Source organism: Bradysia coprophila, unplaced genomic scaffold, assembly GCF_014529535.1.
Source record: "Bradysia coprophila strain Holo2 unplaced genomic scaffold, BU_Bcop_v1 contig_94, whole genome shotgun sequence".
NCBI lineage: Eukaryota > Metazoa > Arthropoda > Insecta > Diptera > Sciaridae > Bradysia > Bradysia coprophila.
In genome coordinates, this window is record NW_023504022.1 from 1460927 (window position 1) to 1481283 (window position 20357).

The 20357-nt window shown below is 34.8% G+C and overlaps 2 protein-coding genes across 3 annotated transcripts in view; one reads left to right on the forward strand and one right to left on the reverse strand.

Annotated features, from left to right (window-relative positions):
• Nucleotides 1-10589: 10589 nt before the first annotated feature.
• LOC119084880 overlaps nucleotides 10590-20357 on the reverse strand; it is an 86185-nt gene continuing 76417 nt past the window's right edge. The window contains exons 6-8 of one of the 2 annotated variants that reach the window (XM_037195025.1): nucleotides 17516-17692; nucleotides 15393-15506; nucleotides 10590-11357 (exon numbers count right to left, since the gene is read on the reverse strand). In XM_037195025.1, coding sequence (XP_037050920.1) covers nucleotides 11215-11357; nucleotides 15393-15506; nucleotides 17516-17692 — 434 coding nt within the window. In that variant the 3' untranslated portion in view covers nucleotides 10590-11214. Of the gene's footprint in view, nucleotides 11358-15392; nucleotides 15522-17515; nucleotides 17693-20357 lie in introns of both variants that reach the window. The other variant, XM_037195024.1, reaches the window with a different exon arrangement.
• LOC119084902 lies at nucleotides 12867-14346 on the forward strand. Its single transcript, XM_037195056.1, has 4 exons — nucleotides 12867-13035; nucleotides 13819-13906; nucleotides 13970-14061; nucleotides 14121-14346. The coding sequence occupies exons 1-4, from the start codon at nucleotides 12964-12966 to the stop codon at nucleotides 14337-14339; spliced, it is 471 nt and encodes a 156-aa protein (XP_037050951.1). The 5' UTR covers nucleotides 12867-12963; the 3' UTR covers nucleotides 14340-14346.

The following is a 20357-nucleotide window of genomic DNA, read 5'->3' on the forward strand; positions in this document are numbered from 1 at the left end:
GCTACCTCACAACAGATGGCCACACAAAATATTGTTGATATCTCACAACAGATGGCCCGATTTTCTATTCAATTTTTGGTTTTAACGAAGCGAAGAGATGACGTTTTTATAAAAATAATTTTGACAGTTCAAAACACATTACAGTACTCAAAAAATGTATGTAATTTTTTATTCGGAGGGTTCAAATATTTGAAATTTAGCTCCTCCTAAAAAAATTCTCGTACTTTTTTTGAGTGCTGCAATGTGTTTTGAACTGTCAAAATTATTTTTATAAAAAAATTCAGCTGAACGTAAGTACCCACACTACACTGGTGAGAGATGCATTAAATTGACAGTCGCCCAAATGACTGATTTTAGCATTTACCATTTTCACCTTACACCTTATAGGTACATATATTAAGTGACACAAGTCCTAACGCCCTGCGAGTTTAAAGTACACTGAGCACCACTACTCAGTCAAAAGATTTTCGTAACAATTTTCTCATTCTGTTTTGCTGAAGTTACAGAGTCCATACGAGACAATATTTATGTTCGTTGTCGATGGTGAAATTTATTGAAATTGCAATTACACCTTGCGTTCATTTTTCAGTAAAGCGAAGTTGTCTGTAACCATTTCCTTCCAGTGGGTTCAAGCAATTTAAAGACTTTTTTTTATAAAAATCTTCTGCTTGTTGTGCTCTTATTGCACCATTTACATGGGCTATTAACTTGTTGTTAGCGCTTGTTGATGCCGTATTTCGTGTTGTTGCTGGCTCTCGTTTTATATATCAAGTGAATTTCGAGTACATTTTCAGTTGCTTTCCGTGTAATGGCAAATGTGTGTGATACGCTGAAATATTTATGTGATTACATGAATGTTAAGTGGAGATTTAACGATCAAGAAAATTCAATTTGGAGATGTTTATGATTTTATTAGTGTTGTCGGTGTGCCTGTTGCCAGACAGTTTGTAACGGACATACACAGTTCACATGTTGCTTTCGACGAAAAGCTTTTTCAGTATATCACTTCTTTACATTTTCAGAATTTTGTTTATTATTGTGTTCCAATGAAAGTATGAAACAGGTATTGTCGATTTAGATTCAGAACACTCACGCTTTGTATCAAAGTTGTATAAAAATAACGGAGTTTATAAAATATCTCAATGTCCTCTAGGCCAAAGTTATATCCGATCGTCGTATTAAAAAAGTGGCTGCTATCTGTAACTCTAACTGCATTTAAGTGCACAATTTCAACTGAACTGAAATTAAGCTACAATTTCATATGAAAATGACAGCTCTTACTCTGTTTGTATCTTTTAGTCCAGTGACTGCACAGAGCAAGAAAAAGATTTACATGTGGCTTAGTAGAGTGACAGGAATTTACAAATCTTCGTTGAAATGACATTTCACTTATGTGATTATGCTTACAGTACCATCATAAAAGTGAAGGTGAGTCCCCTGTCCGGTCACACCAGTTATTCCCAAAATAATCTTATTCATTCTCTCCTTATGAACGCTGTCGTTTTAAATGAGCAGTTAACTTATCTTTTTTATTATCAAAGTAATAATATTAAGCAAAATTCCATCAAAGTTGAATAAATAAACTTGAACGAGATGTACTTATACTCCAGTTCAATGTCGTATAATATTTAACGTGTAATTTTTATTGTTTGTCGAATCGTATCTGCACTTGATATTCAATATTTCAGAGTAATCATAAACATTTTATTCGTTATATGCTTATAGCAAGCTTATTATTACGCGTCAAGGAAAAAAAGCGAACATTTCCATTGCCGGAAAAACTCTCAGAATTCGTAAATTTATCGAAGAATTTTATCGCAAATAAAACTGAGCAATTTAACAATTTTTATTACCTTTTCAACATTCTTCCGTTTTATTTATTTTTATTTTTTTCAAGTAACTACTTTTGTCGATGTTGATACATGTTATATATCATACGACTAGGAATACCAAAGTCACTTGATGTACATTTCAAACTTTTTTTTCGTGACCGACGGTTTTTCATCTACTTCTACTCTTTATTTCCGAAAGACATACGATGTCCATAAAATGAATCTCTGAGTGATAAAATGGAATGTTTGCTAGAATGTTGAACGGTGATTCCGTCCAAACCAGTGACCACATTCTTGTGAATTATTAAAAATGTACAATGTGTGGACGATGTTAATATAAAAATGGGATCTATATAAAGACCTGTTTTCATGTAATTGTAGATGATGTGCATGTAAGAGACGAGACATTCGATATTTTTATTATTACGACAATTACGACACAGTCCAGGCAGTGCAGGAAGTTTTTAACGTTGTTAATGTACAGCAACACGTGACATTCAGAAGATCACTTTGAAATGACTCTAGATAGACCAGTTCTTTTGTATAAATTTGGTTGATTCACATGTTCTTCTACAAATATATTTGAGGAGAGGTTTTATTTGTGCATCCGGTATTTTAGACTATACCACCTCTGGATAAATGCTTGTATCCTTTGCCAGTTGAGGTGATTACGGGTTTAGTTCTTTTTCCTCTATTCTATGTCAACTGTACCGATCTATCGGTTCACTATTTCGTTGAAAGATGTTGCTGCAACAAGCCAATGTCAATAGAAAATAAATAAATAATTTTTAGTGACATTTAATGTCACCTCAACACTCTGGAACAGTAATTAGTTTTTAAATCGGCTCTACATCAATTTGGCCTTAGTCTTAAAAAAGGATATGATGAAACGATATGAAACGTTTTTTCAAACGCTTATCTCCAAGAAAATTTAGGGCCGAGTGACTGATTACTGTTCCGGAGTCCCGAGTCCTTAGGTTGTGTTCTGAGTGCTTTTTTTCTATTGACATTGGTTTTGTTGCAGCGACATCTTTCAGTGAAATAGTTAACCGTACTCTATCGGTAGAGTAGACATAATGTAGATGAAAAAGAACCATCTCTTGTTGATTGGCTATTGTCTAATATGCGTGGTTTCTTTGGCACGTACCAACGCACTTCAAGCATGAGTGTCGAGTGGTACTCTGAATAGGGTACTGAAACATAAAAGTGTGTCACAAAACTGTCAAAATATTTTCATGTAAAATAGAGTACTGTCTGCAGCTCACCACTATGATCACTTTTGCTTGAAGTGCGTTGCACGTACAAATTTAACATTCTATTTACTGCGTAACTGTGTCCACTGCGAAGTTCATTTTTATTTATTTTTCATATTTTTATCGACTAGTAAGATTTTTGTTTTTACTGGATTCCAATTACTGCATGCATCCATGGAATGAATATTCGTTATATGGAAATAGAAATAGAAAATTCCAATAGGTAAAAAGTACCCTTGAAAAAAGCAGCGCATTTTTCAGATTTGCATAAAATCCTAAGGTAACTGACTTAATTAAAACGAAATCAACACTAAAAGTCAACTTCGGCTAACCAATGGGGGTTTCCATTTACCTTTGAAACATATAAATCAAGTTGTTATACCGGGTAGCACAAATTTTTCTACCTACATCAACTTAGATAAGTCGTTTACATTAAAATAATCCTATCAGCCCGATTGGTTGCTTGAATACGAGAACCATTTCAAGCCACAAAATATCACGTAATATTCTCACGATTTTGTTGCTGCGAAAAAAAAAAATATCATACACCCGTAACATTCAGGAAATAAAGTAGGTCAGGTGCTCTCTGTGTAGTTACTAACCGTGGGATTATTTAGATCGAAGTGACTATTCCCACGCAGGTGCGAATAATGGCAGTATTGTTGTGTTTGTTATTCGATTAGGGGACATCCATAAATCACGTCAACATTAGGCAGCGAGAGAAAAATAAGAAACAAGGACGGGGTAATGAGGGTTAAACGAAAAGTGGACATACAATGTTTTGAAAATTTAAAAATTTTATGAATAATCTACAAAACCAAAGAAACTCTTTAATTATATTCAAAGACGATTTCAATAAGAGTCAGATTGTGATAGGTTTGCATCTTTTATGGAATTTTATCGATTGGCATACTAATTTGTGTGAAATAGTTATAAACAAATTTTTACGCAACATTTCACTCAAATGAGTATGCCAATCGATAAAACTCAATAAAAGATACTAACCTAGCAAAATCTGGCTCTTATTCTTTTTTTTTTCAAAAAAAAAAATGGGGGGAACGGGCCTCGTTTGGGAGCTAGGGCTTCCGGAAGTTTCCATCCCTGTAACAGCATGTTTTATGTGTGTGTACACTTAACAAAATTAACGAATTATAACATTTTCGTTTTCAACAGATTTCAACATAATTTCTAGATTCACAAATTTGCCAGTCTTGATAGGTCTGTTCCAAGGTCATACGAATGGTCAAATTTCATCCATAGACAACATAACCTAAACAATTTCTCATGAAAAATGAGCTGCCGAAATTAGCGCGAAGCAGCTTCAATACGTAAAATTTTTTGAAAGCTGTCACTATAAGTATACGGCGCCTCTAAATTTTTGCAAATAACAAAGGTTATGTCGTCTGTGGATGAAATCGGCGTGGTTAGGGTTGTCAAAGTTCGCATTTACAGTGTTATTCGGAACAAACCTATATTCAATGGTTTATTGGTTTTTATCCCAGTAAACTGGTCGTTATACATGTGCGACAAAAATTTCGACTTGGAAAAAATTCAAAAATTGCATTCAATATAACAGCTGTCAGAATCTGTAGGACTAGTAATATCAGATCCCACATAAAACAAAAATGTGATAATTCGTAATTTTTCACAATTGTATGTGTGTGTCAGAAGATTTTTTTTTTCAGCTAGTAATTATTATGAATAGTGATTGGTAAATGTCGGAAAAAGTGTTTTGATGAATTTGGGTTATTTTCGACATGAGTGATGTGTTCCAAGGTTGAGAGACGATTCCTCTGGCACTTCCTAACTTCCATCGGATTTTTCGATGGATTTGGGTTATTTTCGATATAAGTGAGGTGTTCCAAGGTTGGTTCCTAAATTTTGGGATGACAGACGAAAAAACGGCAGGACTACAGGTTACAACAGAAAACCAATTGAAACTTCTACATTTGTTCTTTCTTTATTTCAGAACCAAAAAACAGCATCCTTTCCTAGTTTTTTAAACATCCACCAGAGACAGCAAAACGAGTGAAAGGTAAATATCGGGTACATGCAGCGTAGGAGGTATCGGTTCAATGATAAAAAGACAATTTTGTTAAACAATTATAATTAATTTTCATTTATTTGAGTATAAAAATATTTACAGAATTAATAGTTTAATAAATTACAAACACAACCAAAAAGAGATAACATTTTCTTTATATTTATATCCATAACACATTTTCATAAAATGTTAATTTTGAACAGTTTTTTTTTGGTTTTGTTGTTAAAGTAAATATTATTCTTTTGATTTTACATTTTTATGTTACGGTACATAATTGTCATTAAACAAATAAGATTATTTTTTCTGCTTTTCTTTATTTTTGATCTTTATATTTCTATTATTATTCAATAACTGTACAGACTAACGTACGTGTTCTATGCTTACAAATAATTTCAAAATTTCTCCCTCAGCTTTAGTCGTGTTATTTATCCAGTAGAACCTATTTTACGGAATTTAAAATTACCAAAAATTACTTAAAACAATCAAAAACGTATTTAATCTGGGATAAATTATTCTTTTTATTAGTTCGGGTAATTTTAATTCTTACAATATGCCCTCTTACCAATCATTCAAACTGCAAAAAAGTTCCGCGTGGTTGATAGTCCAGCCTACCAAAAAATATTACATTACGCATTTGTGGCAAGGGGAAAGTATCACGAGTCAAAGGCCCGATATGTTAAATATCTTCAAAATCGTTACTGCCCCGACAAGCCTATCAAGCCTTGCAAATAACTAAAATTTCCCATAGAGAGATGTTTAAAATAAACTACCACAGCAACAAAATTAAATATAGGGTTTATAGACAGCGGGCATTTGGTATTTTGCGTGCACGATAGTATTTCGGCCAAAGTGTTGACTGGGTGTTTTTAATCATGACCCAGGAAATTGGTCAAAATTGACTTTAAAAATATCAAAAGTCGATATAAAATCAGAAAATAAAATTTGTATTCGCTGAATTTTGAAAACCAACACATTTTCTGTTTCGTGGTTTACTGGTTTTTTTGTGAATTTTGCATGTACTTTTATGTGGAGAAATCAGAAACGCAAGTGAAACACAAAAAATGTGTCGGTTTTCAAAATTCAGCGAGTGTACACTTCATTTTTATTTGGATCGTTTATTAACATCCGATATTTAAATTTTGGATTTTCAAAATTAATTATAAGTACAATTCCAGCCGAGTTGTCTGTATTTTTTTTCGATAGATTTTTGAAAATAAGGTATACAGTACGAAGTAAGTAATTGTTTCCGAATCCTATCTGACTTTATATCGACTTTTGAAATTTTCAAATTCAATTTTGACCAATTTCCTGGGGCTGACCAGTATCCACTTAATGTTTTTTCACCTTATTTCATGACTAAAAACACCCAGTTAACACTTTGGCCGCGCACACAAAAGTTTTTTTTTAACCAAATGTCCCAAACGGTCTTCAACTTTAAGTCTGGTGGAACTAGGTATGATGCAGATTCAAAAAAATCGAAAATTTTCAGAATACTTGACTGCGCAGCATATATTTTACCTAAGGCCAGTTCATGGCTCTTTACACGTTTGCGATGTATACGACCATGAACTGGCCTTAAGAAATATCTGTTGAATTTTCTGAGATTGTGGAGTAAGCGAACTTTTGTACCCGGTTTCATCCACGACTAATAGTATTTTATTGCTATGTGAGACAAAATCGAGAATTACTTCGTATGTACATATTGTATATAACAAGTGAGCGAAGCGAACGCGTGTGTATGCAATATGTACATAAGAAGTGATTCGAGATTTTTCTCACATAGCAATACGATATTTTATCTTCCATGTGTGACTATTTCATACATTCAGCGTTTCTGTATATAAACTCGAAGACATACAAACACCACTGAAAGGTTTGGCTTATGTGTATACAAAAGCATCATGTGTGACAATTAAACAAAATCATGGCAACAAATCGAAACATCGTCGTGAATCTCGGTGGCCGAATCGGCTAGAGCGCGTCAGTTTTATGCATATGATCGTGAGTTCTATCCTCATAACAAACATTTTTTTCCATTTTTTTTTTCATTTTCTATCACAAAAAATAGTAAATAAACTGATCTCCAGTATAGTAGCTAGATTTTTAATCGAAGAAATATCTGCTGGGCACCGAGGCCTTAGCCTTTTTGTCATATTGATTACACCATATTTGCAATGACACATTTCTCGGCAGATATTTGTCCAATCGAATAACTAATTGCGTTACCGAAATCCTGAGATAAAACACTACACAACGTAATTTTGAATAACAAGAATCCATTTAGTCAAAATTTGATTATTTTTCGTTCTAAATAAATTATGCGAGTCACACATACACTCGCGACATTTTGTCGTGCATGTTAAATACTTATGTACTTTTTAAAATGATCAGACTACCTGCGACAGAGTCACTAACACATATATGATCATTGCTTATGTTCTACATACATGCGGGGTTTCATGACAACAAAATCAAATGTAATCATGAGTCTCAATGGCCGAATCGGCTAGAGCGTGAACTTTTTATGCATAAGATCGTGAGTTCTCTTCCCGCAACAAACATTTTTTGTTTTTTTTTTTTTATTTTGTTTTATCAAAATAAATTGCAAAGAAAGTATTCTGATCTCTTTATCGTAAGTAAACTTCCAATCGAACGAATATCTGCTGCGCACTGAGACCTTACGCTTTTTTACATATTGATACACCACGTATGCAATATAGGCATATAATAGGCATATTTCTCAGCAGATATTTGTCCAATTGAAAAACTAATTACGAAAGACATCCTTCGGTAAAACACAAAACAATGAAGTTTTGAATGAAGAGAATCCATTTAGTCAAAATTTGATTTTTTTTCTCGTTCTAAACGAAAAAAAAAACAGATGGCGTCGACACACACACACACACACACACGAAATTTTGTAGTACATGTTGCTTATGTACTTTATAAATTGAGTCCCACGCTGCAACATTAGAGTATGCATATCTGGTATATTAGAAGACTCGGTGGTGTAATGGTTAGCGTAGTTTGTTGATATGCAGGAGGTTCGGAGTTCGAATCTCCGTCGGGTCATTGGTTTTTTTCTTCAAAATAAAAAACGGAAATAAAATTTACCCTAGAAGAGTAATAAAATTATATCCCTAGACAACCAGAATAACGTATGGCTTAGAGTTTATATACAGAAACGAGTAATGTATGAAATAGTCACACATCGAAGATAAAAAAATGGAAAATTGATGTCCACTACTGTACCTAATCTACTAATTTATCTTTCTAGTCGGGCAATGCGTTATGTAGTAGTACATTACAGTTATATAAGGATGTGTATTGTAAAGAACTAAAATAATTTAAAAAAAACGAATTTGAGCTTTGAATGTAGCAACACATACGTTTCCAATTTAGCCGAAATTAGGATGCAATGCAGGGAAGATAGAAATTTAATTAAAGAGCTTTTATTTGAAGCTACACTCCTTTCCATTGACATATTAATCATGTTAAGTCGTAGTAGGTTCGTTTTTTGTCGCTTACGATCTAGGTTCAACTGTGAAATCAACCAAATCAATCAATTCAATTGATCTTGTCGATCATAAATTTCAAAAGTGATATTATATTCGACCGATAGAAAAATCCAATACTACCGATAAAAAATAATAAACTACCGATAGAAATGAAGTACACATCGCTGGCACCTCTTCCAGCTGGATGCTGGTTGACGACGAAGTTGACATGAGTTCCACCACCTCAACATACTTTTTTTTTGAAACGTGATGTGGAATATCTTAGAACAACTCAAGATTTTGTTGAGTTGAGTTAAGATTGAGGCCGTAAAGGCGTTTTGTTGGTTCCTATGGAAATCATCCTTTTACGAAATGGAACGTAAATGTGGTTAGCTCATTCCTTGGGAATTCATCCTTTTACGAAATGTAACGTAAAGGAGTTTAGTTCGTCCCTACAGAATTCAACTTTTTACAAAAATCAATACCAATTTTCATTGTACATAAAAAGCGTTTTAACACGCCGAGCGATCCGGCCCATTGCCCCGGAGCGAAGCGGAGGGCCGCAATGCGAGCCGGGAGCCGGAAAGGTGTCGGTAACTTAGGAGTTATTTTTTTTTCTCTCGCACCGTCTAATAATTAGTCCTTTTACAAAATAACACGCTAATAAAATGTCACAGACAGAGGTGGCGGTGCCATCGACATGTATCTCATTTCTATCGGTATTTTATTATTTTTATCGGTGCTAATTTTATCGGTAGTTTATTATTTTTTATCGGTAGTATTGAATTAAATTATCGGTCGTTTATTACCATCCACTTCGAAATAGCCACCCCCTTTAATCACGACAGAGTAAAGTTAACCAGGCAGGAGCGCTGATTTGACAAGAAACCTGATTGATCTAGTAGCCCTATATTTTTTGCGATCAAAATTTTCCAATTTATCTCAGTGTTCATTTGAGTTCATTTTCATCCAGTGTATTAGGTCCCTTATTTGACGTTTCGAAAATGAACCGCTCCTGCCTGGTCTATTTTACTCTGCCGTGCTTTAATATAACTGTGGGATAATATGATACATGTCTGTGGGGTCAGTGCAGCGCCACCTGTTACCACTTTTCAGCATACAGCCCTTATTCGTGTCTATATCTAAATTCAATAACGAGATCGTTTTTTATTGGTCTACCTAATCCACCAAAGAAAGGTACGATTTTAACAGTGGATGACAGCAATCACATAGTTGATTTCGATCATTGAGCGCTATTTATTTTTCGACCGAAGGTCAACTCATTCCACTCGAGGAGAAACATCATTTGGTTGACAGACAATTTGAGCGATTGAGACCATCGATTATGAACAAGTTTTAACGCAACTGCTGTTGTTTTAACACGCCCACTACAACTATATCTTCAGTAAATAATATATACCCTGATCATAATCGTAATTTACGTAGTTGCGGGATGTTGGTGGATAGTTTTCATTTTTCAATCAGAAGTTGAACTTTTTCGCCATTGATTTTCTGTACCAAAGATTTCAATTAATTGCGAGTTAAAGAGGGCAAAAATTTCGTGGAGCTGGAATTTTTATGAATCTCTAGTAGTTAAGTTACTCTTCAGAAATCGTAAACCTTTAAGAGCAATGGACCCTTTGCAACTTTATAGCCTACATTTAGGCGGAAAATATTCGTTTTTTGAATCAAAATATATTTTTTTAAAGTAAAACCATTAAAGAACGCAAAGATGTGTTACTTTTAATGAAAAAAATTGGTTTGCGGGTGATAACTTAACCCACTTGGGGAAACCTGTGCAGGTTACATAAATTTACACAATCTGCAAAGGTTTCTTAAAGTAGGATCACCCGCAAACCAATTTTTCCTTTGAAAGTAACACAATTTTACGTGCTTTAATGGTTTTAATTTTTCAAAAAAAGATTTTGGTTCGAATATTTTTACGCCCAAATGTAGGCTACAAATTTGCAAAGGGTTCGTTGGTCTAAAGACTATTGAAGTTGAAAAAGTATTGGAGTCATTGATACCGTGATAGACGCCTTGGAACTTAATAAGTTAATATAGGAAAAAAGAAACGCTTACGAGGGATTAAGTCTTAAGACTCTCAAGAGGCTAATATTCTCGAAAAATTGAAACTCTCCTCGTTAAACGTCAGCTCTTTTAGCTGTTCACCCACTAGTTCCGCAGACAAACACACCACCATGTTATTTCGAATCGCATAGTTAATAATGAAAATATTTACAATATTTTGCCACGCCTTTTGCCAGTTATATTGAAGATGATGGGAAAAAAAGCCACCGTCCCAAATTTTCTGTGTACACATTCTATCAACAAAGTTAAACAGATTAGCGCAAACACAAACCCTTACAGTACCAGACTACGAAAGAAAAAAAATTGCAATTAAACTTTGTTTATAGTTTGTTTTAGGTACTTTTATCGTTAAATGTTTAGATTATATTTTTCTCAAGCTAGTTTTACGATGATGACGAAAAGTATCATTTATACGTTACGTTTATTTATTTATTACTCTAGACCACACACATAGTAGATCATAAATATATAACGCCCAAAAATACACACCCACCAAACTATATTATGCGTTCGATATTAAATCCATTTAACGTGTACACTAGTGCTACTAGCAAAGCGGTTATGCTTGTTAAAATATTATTTTGATATGATTTGTGCGCCGAGCCTCGATGATCGTGATACATAGCCGCTGGATTGTCACCTGGAAATAGATAATTATGTTTTCGTATTGGGAGTATGACCAAACAATGTCCATATTTAAATTGTTTTCATCAAATATGCATCTATTTATATTATCATTTGTGTGCTTGTTTTATCCAAGTCGGTTGAAATGGACGCATTTATCACAGTTCTAAATCGCTTGATTTTGTGGTTGTTGCGAGTTGAAGCAGCCAATATATGCCACAATTATAAACAGACGGATTGAGGAAGCAAGCAAGAGAAATGTGCGGTTTCGAGTAAATTGCCTGTTAGACTTCATTAGTATTGATTTTGAATTAGCACATCGTTTTGAGGACTGATGACGAAGCTCATTATGATGATGGGAGGGAAAATGGGAAAATAAATACAAAACAATTTCGGAAAATATGTTACAAGAGAAAATGTGTTATTCGATATAAATTGAACTCGCTTGTGATCGTGTTAATTGCATATAGCGGATATTTATTCTGGTCCGATCTGATTAATTCTGATCTGATCGTAATCATAAGGCTCGATTTCCATTTACAAAAAACCACCCGTTTTGCATCCGTTTGGCTAAACCACGCCTCTTTTCTACTGTCTAAACGGAGTGCTTTTTTCGTAAGTGGAAATCCTGAGTAGGGCGTTGAAAAGTCAGAAGCAGTGAAATTTCAGCATGAATTTTTTTCAGCTGTTTTTCAGCTGGTCCACATATACAATAAAAACGCTACATGTACGCGTGTGGTAGTAGTACCCCTATAGAAACATATAAACAGTTTTGGTTGCATCAAAAACAGCTGAAGCAAATTCATGCTTAAATTTCACTGCCTCTGACTGTAATTGTAAATATTGAATATTAATAACTGTGCGGATTGAGGCTTTTTTGGGACCCGAACAGTACGGAACCTGGAAAATTCTAATTTTTCAAATGAAACGAATTAAAAGTGTTTGCAGGTCCAGTTAGTATATGCACCACTTACTTCAAAGTCGCCGACTGTATTGCTTTTTATTTCACATTTTTCGAACTTAAGGTCCCCATTCTTTTTAATGTAAATTGAAACACTTGCAAGACAACTGTATGTTGCAATTGATTTCTAATTTGACGCGAAGGAGACCTAATTAGGTTTCAAATCAAATTTATATTTTGTTATATCTGTTATATTTCTGTCATACAGTGGCGCCTTTTCCATATGGGCCAAATGGGCAAATGCCCGTGGCGCCCGAAGTGGAGCAGAAAAAAATGGCGCCCGAGGTCCTTAAAAAAAATTTAGCTTTACTAAATTGGCGCCTATTTTTCCAATTGCCCGATGGCGCCCAAAAGCTAAAAGCGGCACTGTCTGTCAATACTCTTGTCCTTCGAGCAGCTAGAGTCAAAAATTGCAATCCTCAGAAATAACATCAGATTGAAATCATTCGTTTGTAATAATATACCAGACTATTTTGATAGTGTGCGTGGTGGTTAGATAACCGGAATTTAATTAGAGATATGTTATCTAAATATATTTTTTTTGAAATGTAACTCGAAACTCACACGAAAAATTCGTACACAAAAATAGTTATATATATGCAGTGTCAGGGTCTGTCGATACCAGTAATACCTCATAAATCAATAGTTTTGGCGAATAAAAATGGTTAACGAACGCAATATTTGCTGTTGCGGAGCTTCGTCATGGGTTCGAATAATATCTTGGTTTCAAATTGTAAGTTAAAATTATCAAAAACAAATGCAATTAATAATAAACTTTTCAATATTTCTGCGTGTGAGTTTTATGCAGGGCCTATTTTTGGAATTTTTTTTCCAAAATTTCCAAAAATTGCCAAAATTTTCCAAAAACTGCGAACGGCTAAAAACCGAATTTTTTCATCATTTCGAACTGTTTTGGCAACTAAAAAGCTCAGCCTTGCGTTTTAGCCGGCTCTCAATGATTTTGTTTGATTATTGACGCTCATTCAAATTAATCATGCTCGACTTCATTTGAATGCTGATAGTGTCAAGAAATAATCAAGACTCAGCTAAAACGTAAGGCTGAGTTCGGAAGTTGCCAAAACCGTTCGAAATGGTGGAAAAAATCGATTTTTGGACGTTCACAGCTTTTGGAAATATTTTACAAAAAATCCCAAAATAGGCCCTGGTTTTATGACATTTCTGCAAAAGTTCGAGAAAAATAAGAAGTCGCCTATTCAAAGTCTATCCCCCTTGTTCCAAACGCGATATCGACTTTATTTAGCATACGCAATGTGGAACAAGTGGAAGATAAGCGTTGAGTAGATTGTTTCTTTTTTTCGGACTGCAACAAAATGTAAGGACAGAGTGAAGCGCTCTTGGACGGAATTGCACGAGGGGAAGGATTTTTGAGTGTAACTTATAAAGTTAATTTTTTATCAAAGACAACTCAATCTGCCATAGGTTTTTTTGTTCGATGAATTGTCTGGGAGATTGGTCATCTTTATCAAAATCGTTTAGATTTCCATTTCTTTTGTAGGTTGGTAATTCTTTGCTGCTATTTATCGTTATATTTGGTATTGTTGCTGTTGCTGGTCTAGATCCCAAAGATGAAGACATTCAAAATAGTGAGCAATAGGTTTATTTTTGGAACTATTTCCATTGGATTCATTTTATTCTCTTTTTCGTAGAAAGAGCCGTCATGACGGCAATGGCATTTGTATTTATAGTATCGTTCTGCGGAATATTCATGGGCATACTTCTTCTCAAAGGAGCGAATCAAGTAAATTTAATCATTTGAGAAGACGTGAAGACGGATAACATTTTAATTTTGTGTTGTAGCAACGAACTGCCTTCCTTAAGGCTTGGCTGATTTACGGCGTGACGGCTGTTATCGTTACGATAATTGCAACTATTCTGAATGCTACCGGAAGCTCGCATCCATCCACTCTGGGTACAGCCGTTTTTTCTGGATTATTTGGAATTGGATTTAATTTTTTCTCGGTTATTTGTGTGCACATACATGTGAAAGAAATTAATGAAGGCGTTTACATACCATGAGAACATGCATTAGAATTAGTTAGTTTCTTTTAGTGGATTTCGATTAATCAAGACCGGAAGTCGTTACAATTGCGTTACAACGCGGTTCAGGTTTCAAATGTTTGGTCAAAATGGCCGGACCGAAATATCATCGCCTCAAAGGGAGATCCTAAGCATAAAAATGTTTTCTTAAAATGTATACTTTTTAATGTACTTTACGAACGATCACTGTCAATGTCGTTTGAGAATACTGTCGAATAAGTTGGAGGGATTCTTTTGAAAATCCACCTATCAAAATCAGACCCATTTCGTCTGGGATGGATATATACATGGTTTGTAAGGTCTTTGCCAGTAGCACTCAAAACAGGCCTCACACAGTCTCGAGCCACACCTGGTTGCTGGTGGAAGATCTCCGAAGTTGGAAAAATAGTGTTTTTTATCCGAATTTTTTGGCCGTTATAAATGATCGTTCCGGGTGAGATTGGGCTCGTTGGAAAGTTGAGTTCAATTACTTTCGGGTCATGCCTAGTTCGATTAGATTCATGGGTCATCTAGCAGCCTATATTATCAATGAAAGTATAAACCAGGTATGGTCTATTCATACAAACCGGAGGACATAGCGATTTCATATAAACAAACTCACCTCTCATGAGAGGTGAGTTTCTTTATATGAAATCGCATACAAAGTTTGACATTCGACCATACCTTGTGTTGACGTTCATTGTATATTATAACTTATTCGGTCCCATCCGATATCTTTGCTGGTAGATTTATAATTTGCGCCAGAATGTATGAATTTTTACCGTTTTTATGGAATCATATTTTCGGCTTCATTTTCCCTTCTGCATAAGGCTTGATTTCCACTTACCAAAAAAGTACTCCGTGTGAAACACAAAATTTAATTTTTTCAATTTTTTCTATGTTTACTTGACAGCTTGCTCTCTTACGGCTCTTACACGGAGTACTTTTTGTTGTTGAGTTGAAACCATACTTAAGGTTAGAGTAAAAAACATTTTGTATCCAGAGTATCCGGAATCGAGTACAGTAGAAAATTGCCTTTTTTGTGAAACTTACCTTTGAAAATCTGTACCAGTACACTTGCCGGTTGCGCGTTGCTGGGTACACACGTATAATTTCCCGAGTGCTCTTTTCGCGTACGATGTATCGTTAGCTCCGAATAATGATAATCTGAAATTCCAATGTCTAATTTGAAATTTAATACGAAACCGTTTAAAACATTCCAATATTCAAAAAAAAACTTAATTAAAATATAACTTGAGCTTTCAGTGGCGGGAAGTACAGTAAGTTTAAATAAAAATAAATAGATGGTGCCACCAGACAGGCACAAAAGACACGCTCGTTACTATGGGTAGTATTTAGTATTTAAAAATCTAATTCATATGAACAGCTGTGGAATCCACAGTGTAAATATTCAAAACTGCTTTCTTGGCGAATCAGTGTAAGGTTTTAAAATAGCACAAAAAGCGCTTAATCTAATTACTACAATTAATTTTACCAACAAAAATGCGACTTTATCAGACAAAACTGGAATGAGATTTTGATTTAAAATTGTAAAAATGATTCAATATCGTGATGGATGAACGTTGATGAATGAAACTTGGGTCAACATAAATGATATCCAATCAATCTCCACATTTGCCCGTTTTTACAATCCTTTTTCCTTCTCTCTCGTTTGAAATGTTTTTACAGATCTTTTATTCATTCGTTAACATCTCTCACGATTTGCTGCAAATAGTCGAAACGGAAAAACCATTTTTAGTGTAAGGTACTGTGAGGGGCGTTTTGTAAAACGGAAAATGTCAAAACCGACTTTACAGCACCAACACGAAAAGCTTTCATTCATTTGTTTACTGAATCTGTCATACCTTACGGTGTATACATATACGTTGATTTATCCGTTAACAATAGTCCATTGATTTATGTACTTATGTGTGCAAAGGTAATGCGAGGTAAATTTCTTTGTTAGGTTTGAATCACCACAGTGTTATGGGGTTATTTTACGTCCGGCGTTGAACTAGTGTTTCAACATATCGGAATGAGTCCGTGTGTGACCTAAATCATCTAGTTACGTTGAGCCGGTGCTATTTTATCAAATTGTAACATCTAAATGAGGAACTTTCACCGTTGTGTAATTACTGTTTTATCGCTCATTGTTTTTCAATATAATTCATGTGAACTGCAAAATTTAGACAGGTAGCGCTTAAATTGTCATTTGTTAAATTTGACTTCGCTGTCAGCAATTTTAAGACAGACGTTATAGAAATAGAGATAAAAGCTTAAATGGAGAGATTTGAAGATGTGCAGCGTTGCAGTGTAGTTTGAAGATATTTATATGACTTTTGAGTACAACAAGCTACATTGCACGATTCGTAATGCTTAATTTCCTCTTACCAAAAAAGTACTCCGTGTGAGAGACAAAATTGAATTTTTATGTTTATTTGACAGCTCGCTCTCTCACGGAGTACTTTTTGTTGAGTGGAATGGACACTTAAGGGTCGCTGGTATGTTTTTCTTTTTCGCTGATTTGGAAACCCGGTCGCTAATCAATCAATTACTTTTACGTAACTAATTTGAGCTATAACTCATTAATATTACCTGGACATATTGATAAGTGTTGTGTTGGCAACCAACATTAAGAGATTACGAATTGCATAAGCAAATAAGGGAAATATTTTTGCTGTTTATTGTACTGAAGTAGATCGTCTTCTTTGTGGATTGATCCCTTCCGGCAAAAAATCCTCCATCAGAATGGTTCGAAAATCATTTAACTTTTCATTTGTGGAGATTTTTTATTTGAACGAAAGAAAAAAAAATCCAGGTACTGAGGTGGAAAAACTTTAGGCTCATCTCTCGTCAATACAACTCAAACTTTTCTCATTTTATTTATACTTTAAAGAAAAATCCTTCGTCAAAATGGATTTTAATATAAAATTTAAGCAAAGTATCCCCTCTTCAACTGGGTACCATTTAACTAATAGGTAAAAATCTTACTCCTTATAAATAATGTCTTATGCTCATTGATGAGGTCAGTAACGGTGAAAATTTCCACTGAACAAGTTTGTTTTAGGGTTGGTCTGGCCGGACGAAGTGTGTAATGCGTGACGCAAATGAATTTTCGTAAGCTCCGACTCGTGCCATAAATTACTATTTTTCAATAAAACTTAAATTGAGCTTACCTGCTTCCGTTGATACGTTGATTCCTCGATCAAAGTCATAATTGATCATTCTATTGTCATTATACCAGAATATGAATGCCGAACTTTCCGTATTCTGCGTGATACGACACATTAACTTTAATGTTGATCCTGGTGTTAAATATCTGATGGACGGTCCTATGATCTCTGCTTTAGCCTCTGTAGAAAGGATAAATGAGAAGAAAATAACATCCATCGAACCTCATTAAATAATCCAATTTTCGTCTAAAAGCATTTTGCTACACAATATTATCATTATCCCCACGCAAAGTAAACATTAAACGTGGTAAATATTTCTTTCGCCACAAATATTAAATGCGTAGCAAAAGCATCAGTAAATAATCGTATAAAATCAGAGATAGCTACACAAAACTCGTACGAAAAAAAATCGTCCAGAGATATTTGAACAATGGCGCGTCTTCAAGTCGTCTGTATTCGCTGTGTGAATAAGATCAATCAATTTTATTGAAAAACAACAAACTTGATTTGCAGAAAGGGGTATAGAGGTTCAGTCACGAGGGATGATTTCCTTCATATGTTGATTTTAAGACATTCTGTAAAACAAGGGTTATTGAATAGATCACTTCGCGGTGTCAGCTGTCGGTACATGCCTAACTCTATAATAAGGCGAATTGATAAGATTTTAGTTTTTGTCAATTTGTACATAATAGTGGAGAGGTGATGTCTCATAACCGAATCAGATCTATCCCTTTCTTTAAAACAAAACCAAAATTGCATAGAAACGTGAGCCATCTGAGTTAGAAACAATATGTTTTTGTAATGTGCTCGGCACATCTGAATGGCAAAGTATATAAACACTGAAGGTAATGCAAATCCACAGTTACACACGGATCCAAACTTTCAGGTGAATTTTAGCTCCGTCATGTTGCACACGTATTGAATTCGTTTGAGTCAAGTTGCATCTAGTGGTGAATTTGGAATGATTTAGCGACGTTATGTTGCACACATATAAAATTCGTTTGCGTCAAGTTGTATTTAGTGGTGAATTGGTAGGATTTAGGGCCGTCATGTTGCACAAGTCTAAGTTAGACAACATACGAAAATGAATTCACCTGAAAGTTTGGATCCGTAATTTCTCTGATCCGCTGAGGGTCTGCATTACCTTCAGTGTTTATATACTTTGCTGAATGGCACTCTCCGCGTAGATATCTTGGTTTGTTTATGCCATTTTTAATAAGAGATGGCGCGTGCACGAGCTTTGTCAGACTTCGCCGTCGCAAAGTGGGCAATATTGTAGATCAAGTCCAAGATTATTCGAAGTGTCAGAAATCATCTACAGAGAACCTAACCTGAAAATATGTACAGATTTGAGGTTAGGGTTCTCCATGGATGACTGTGTAGCTGTCAGTGTTCGGGTTTACAGTTACTCGTTCGGGCTTACTGTTACTCGGACCTGATCTATTGAACGTCCTTTAGACGATTGGCATCTTAAACAGAACATGAGTGCCCCGGCACTTCTTCGTATAGGTCTAAAAGAAATAAAAACCGTCCATAGTTTCTCATCCAATTTATGTGTGTTTTTCTTTTCATAGTCTAGTTGTTAACACCAATATATTCAAAAGATTTCACATTAAGATAAATTTTATATCAAAACAGAAAATCTTATTTCCTTTTCGATATTTGCCACAGTAAATGTGAATGCGACGATTGTGGATTGTAATACGGGAATGTTAAGGGTAACGAAGAGAAAAACTTTTTTTTTCGCCTCGTCGTGGTATGTATACATTGGTGTACATGTTCAGTGGGAGAGGTGGTGGGTATAGGGATAATCCAGTCTTGTGTTTTCGTTTCGAAAGATATGTGTGTAGCAAAGTTTCCTACTCTCCGTAATACACCATATATGAAAGGCAAAGCATCCAAGGGAAAGCGATTTATTAAAATGACATTAAATTGTAACCTTGGATTTAAATTTCCTTTTGTAGAGGAAAATGTTTGTGTTTTAGGGAATATTATACCATTTTGCCTCTGTATACAGATGTAGAGCAATGTTATTTTGTGTTGATGTTAAACACTGTTAATGGATTTGTGGAAGGAAGGAAGAGGTTTTCGTATATCATCTATACAACTCGAACTCAGGCTTACATAATTAGATACAATAGAAGCCAAATTCCAACATTCTCTAAGTTTTCGGTGTATTATGTAACACTAAACCTTTATGCACGTCCTTGACAATATTATGTTTGCGGTTCAGGGCATATCATCCGATCTTAACCATTACGTCGGCATAAGAGATTGTAAAGATTACGTAAATTTTATTGGGTAGGTATTGACACTCATCATAGATAACTATGTTGAGTGCATATGGTCCAATCAAGTTGATTTAGAACATTTTGTATTATTAAACTCAATCATTTAGCAGACATTAGTGGTTTGTTTCAACTGACTAGTTGCCGTCGGCTTTTTTTTAAATTGATGTCACAGGTTTTCAAAATTGTGATATTAGCAAGACATCAAATTGCAGAACTATGAGCAAAGTTTTATTACTAGTGATGTGAATATCACATCTAATAGTTCAGATAGATTTGTAATATGGAAAACATATAAATATCGAAAGTAGGATTGTACAAAAATGTACAGCACTGTTCCTAGCATAAACACACACCCCCCCTGAACCAAAATAAAGTTTTACCGAAAATGCACCCAAAAATTGATTGCTGTTCTAAATAGAGGGACCCTAGGGGAGTTCAAAACGATGGTCCGTTTAGCTGGACCAGATGCTTCCCCATCCCATATTTTTTTTTTCTTAGTTGTATGGGGTTGGGGTAGCATCTGGTCCAGCTTAACGGACCATCGTTTTGAACTC

What these genes read in the sequence shown, in the direction of transcription:
- LOC119084902 (XM_037195056.1), top strand. Translation starts at nt 12,964, where the DNA reads ATGGTTAACGAACGCAATATTTGCTGTTGCGGAGCTTCGTCATGGGTT. An exon ending in AGATGAAGACATTCAAAATA is followed by an intron (nt 13,907 to 13,969) that starts GTGAGCAATAGG and finishes TCTTTTTCGTAG; the next exon opens with AAAGAGCCGTCATGACGGCA. An exon ending in TTCTCAAAGGAGCGAATCAA is followed by an intron (nt 14,062 to 14,120) that starts GTAAATTTAATC and finishes TTTGTGTTGTAG; the next exon opens with CAACGAACTGCCTTCCTTAA.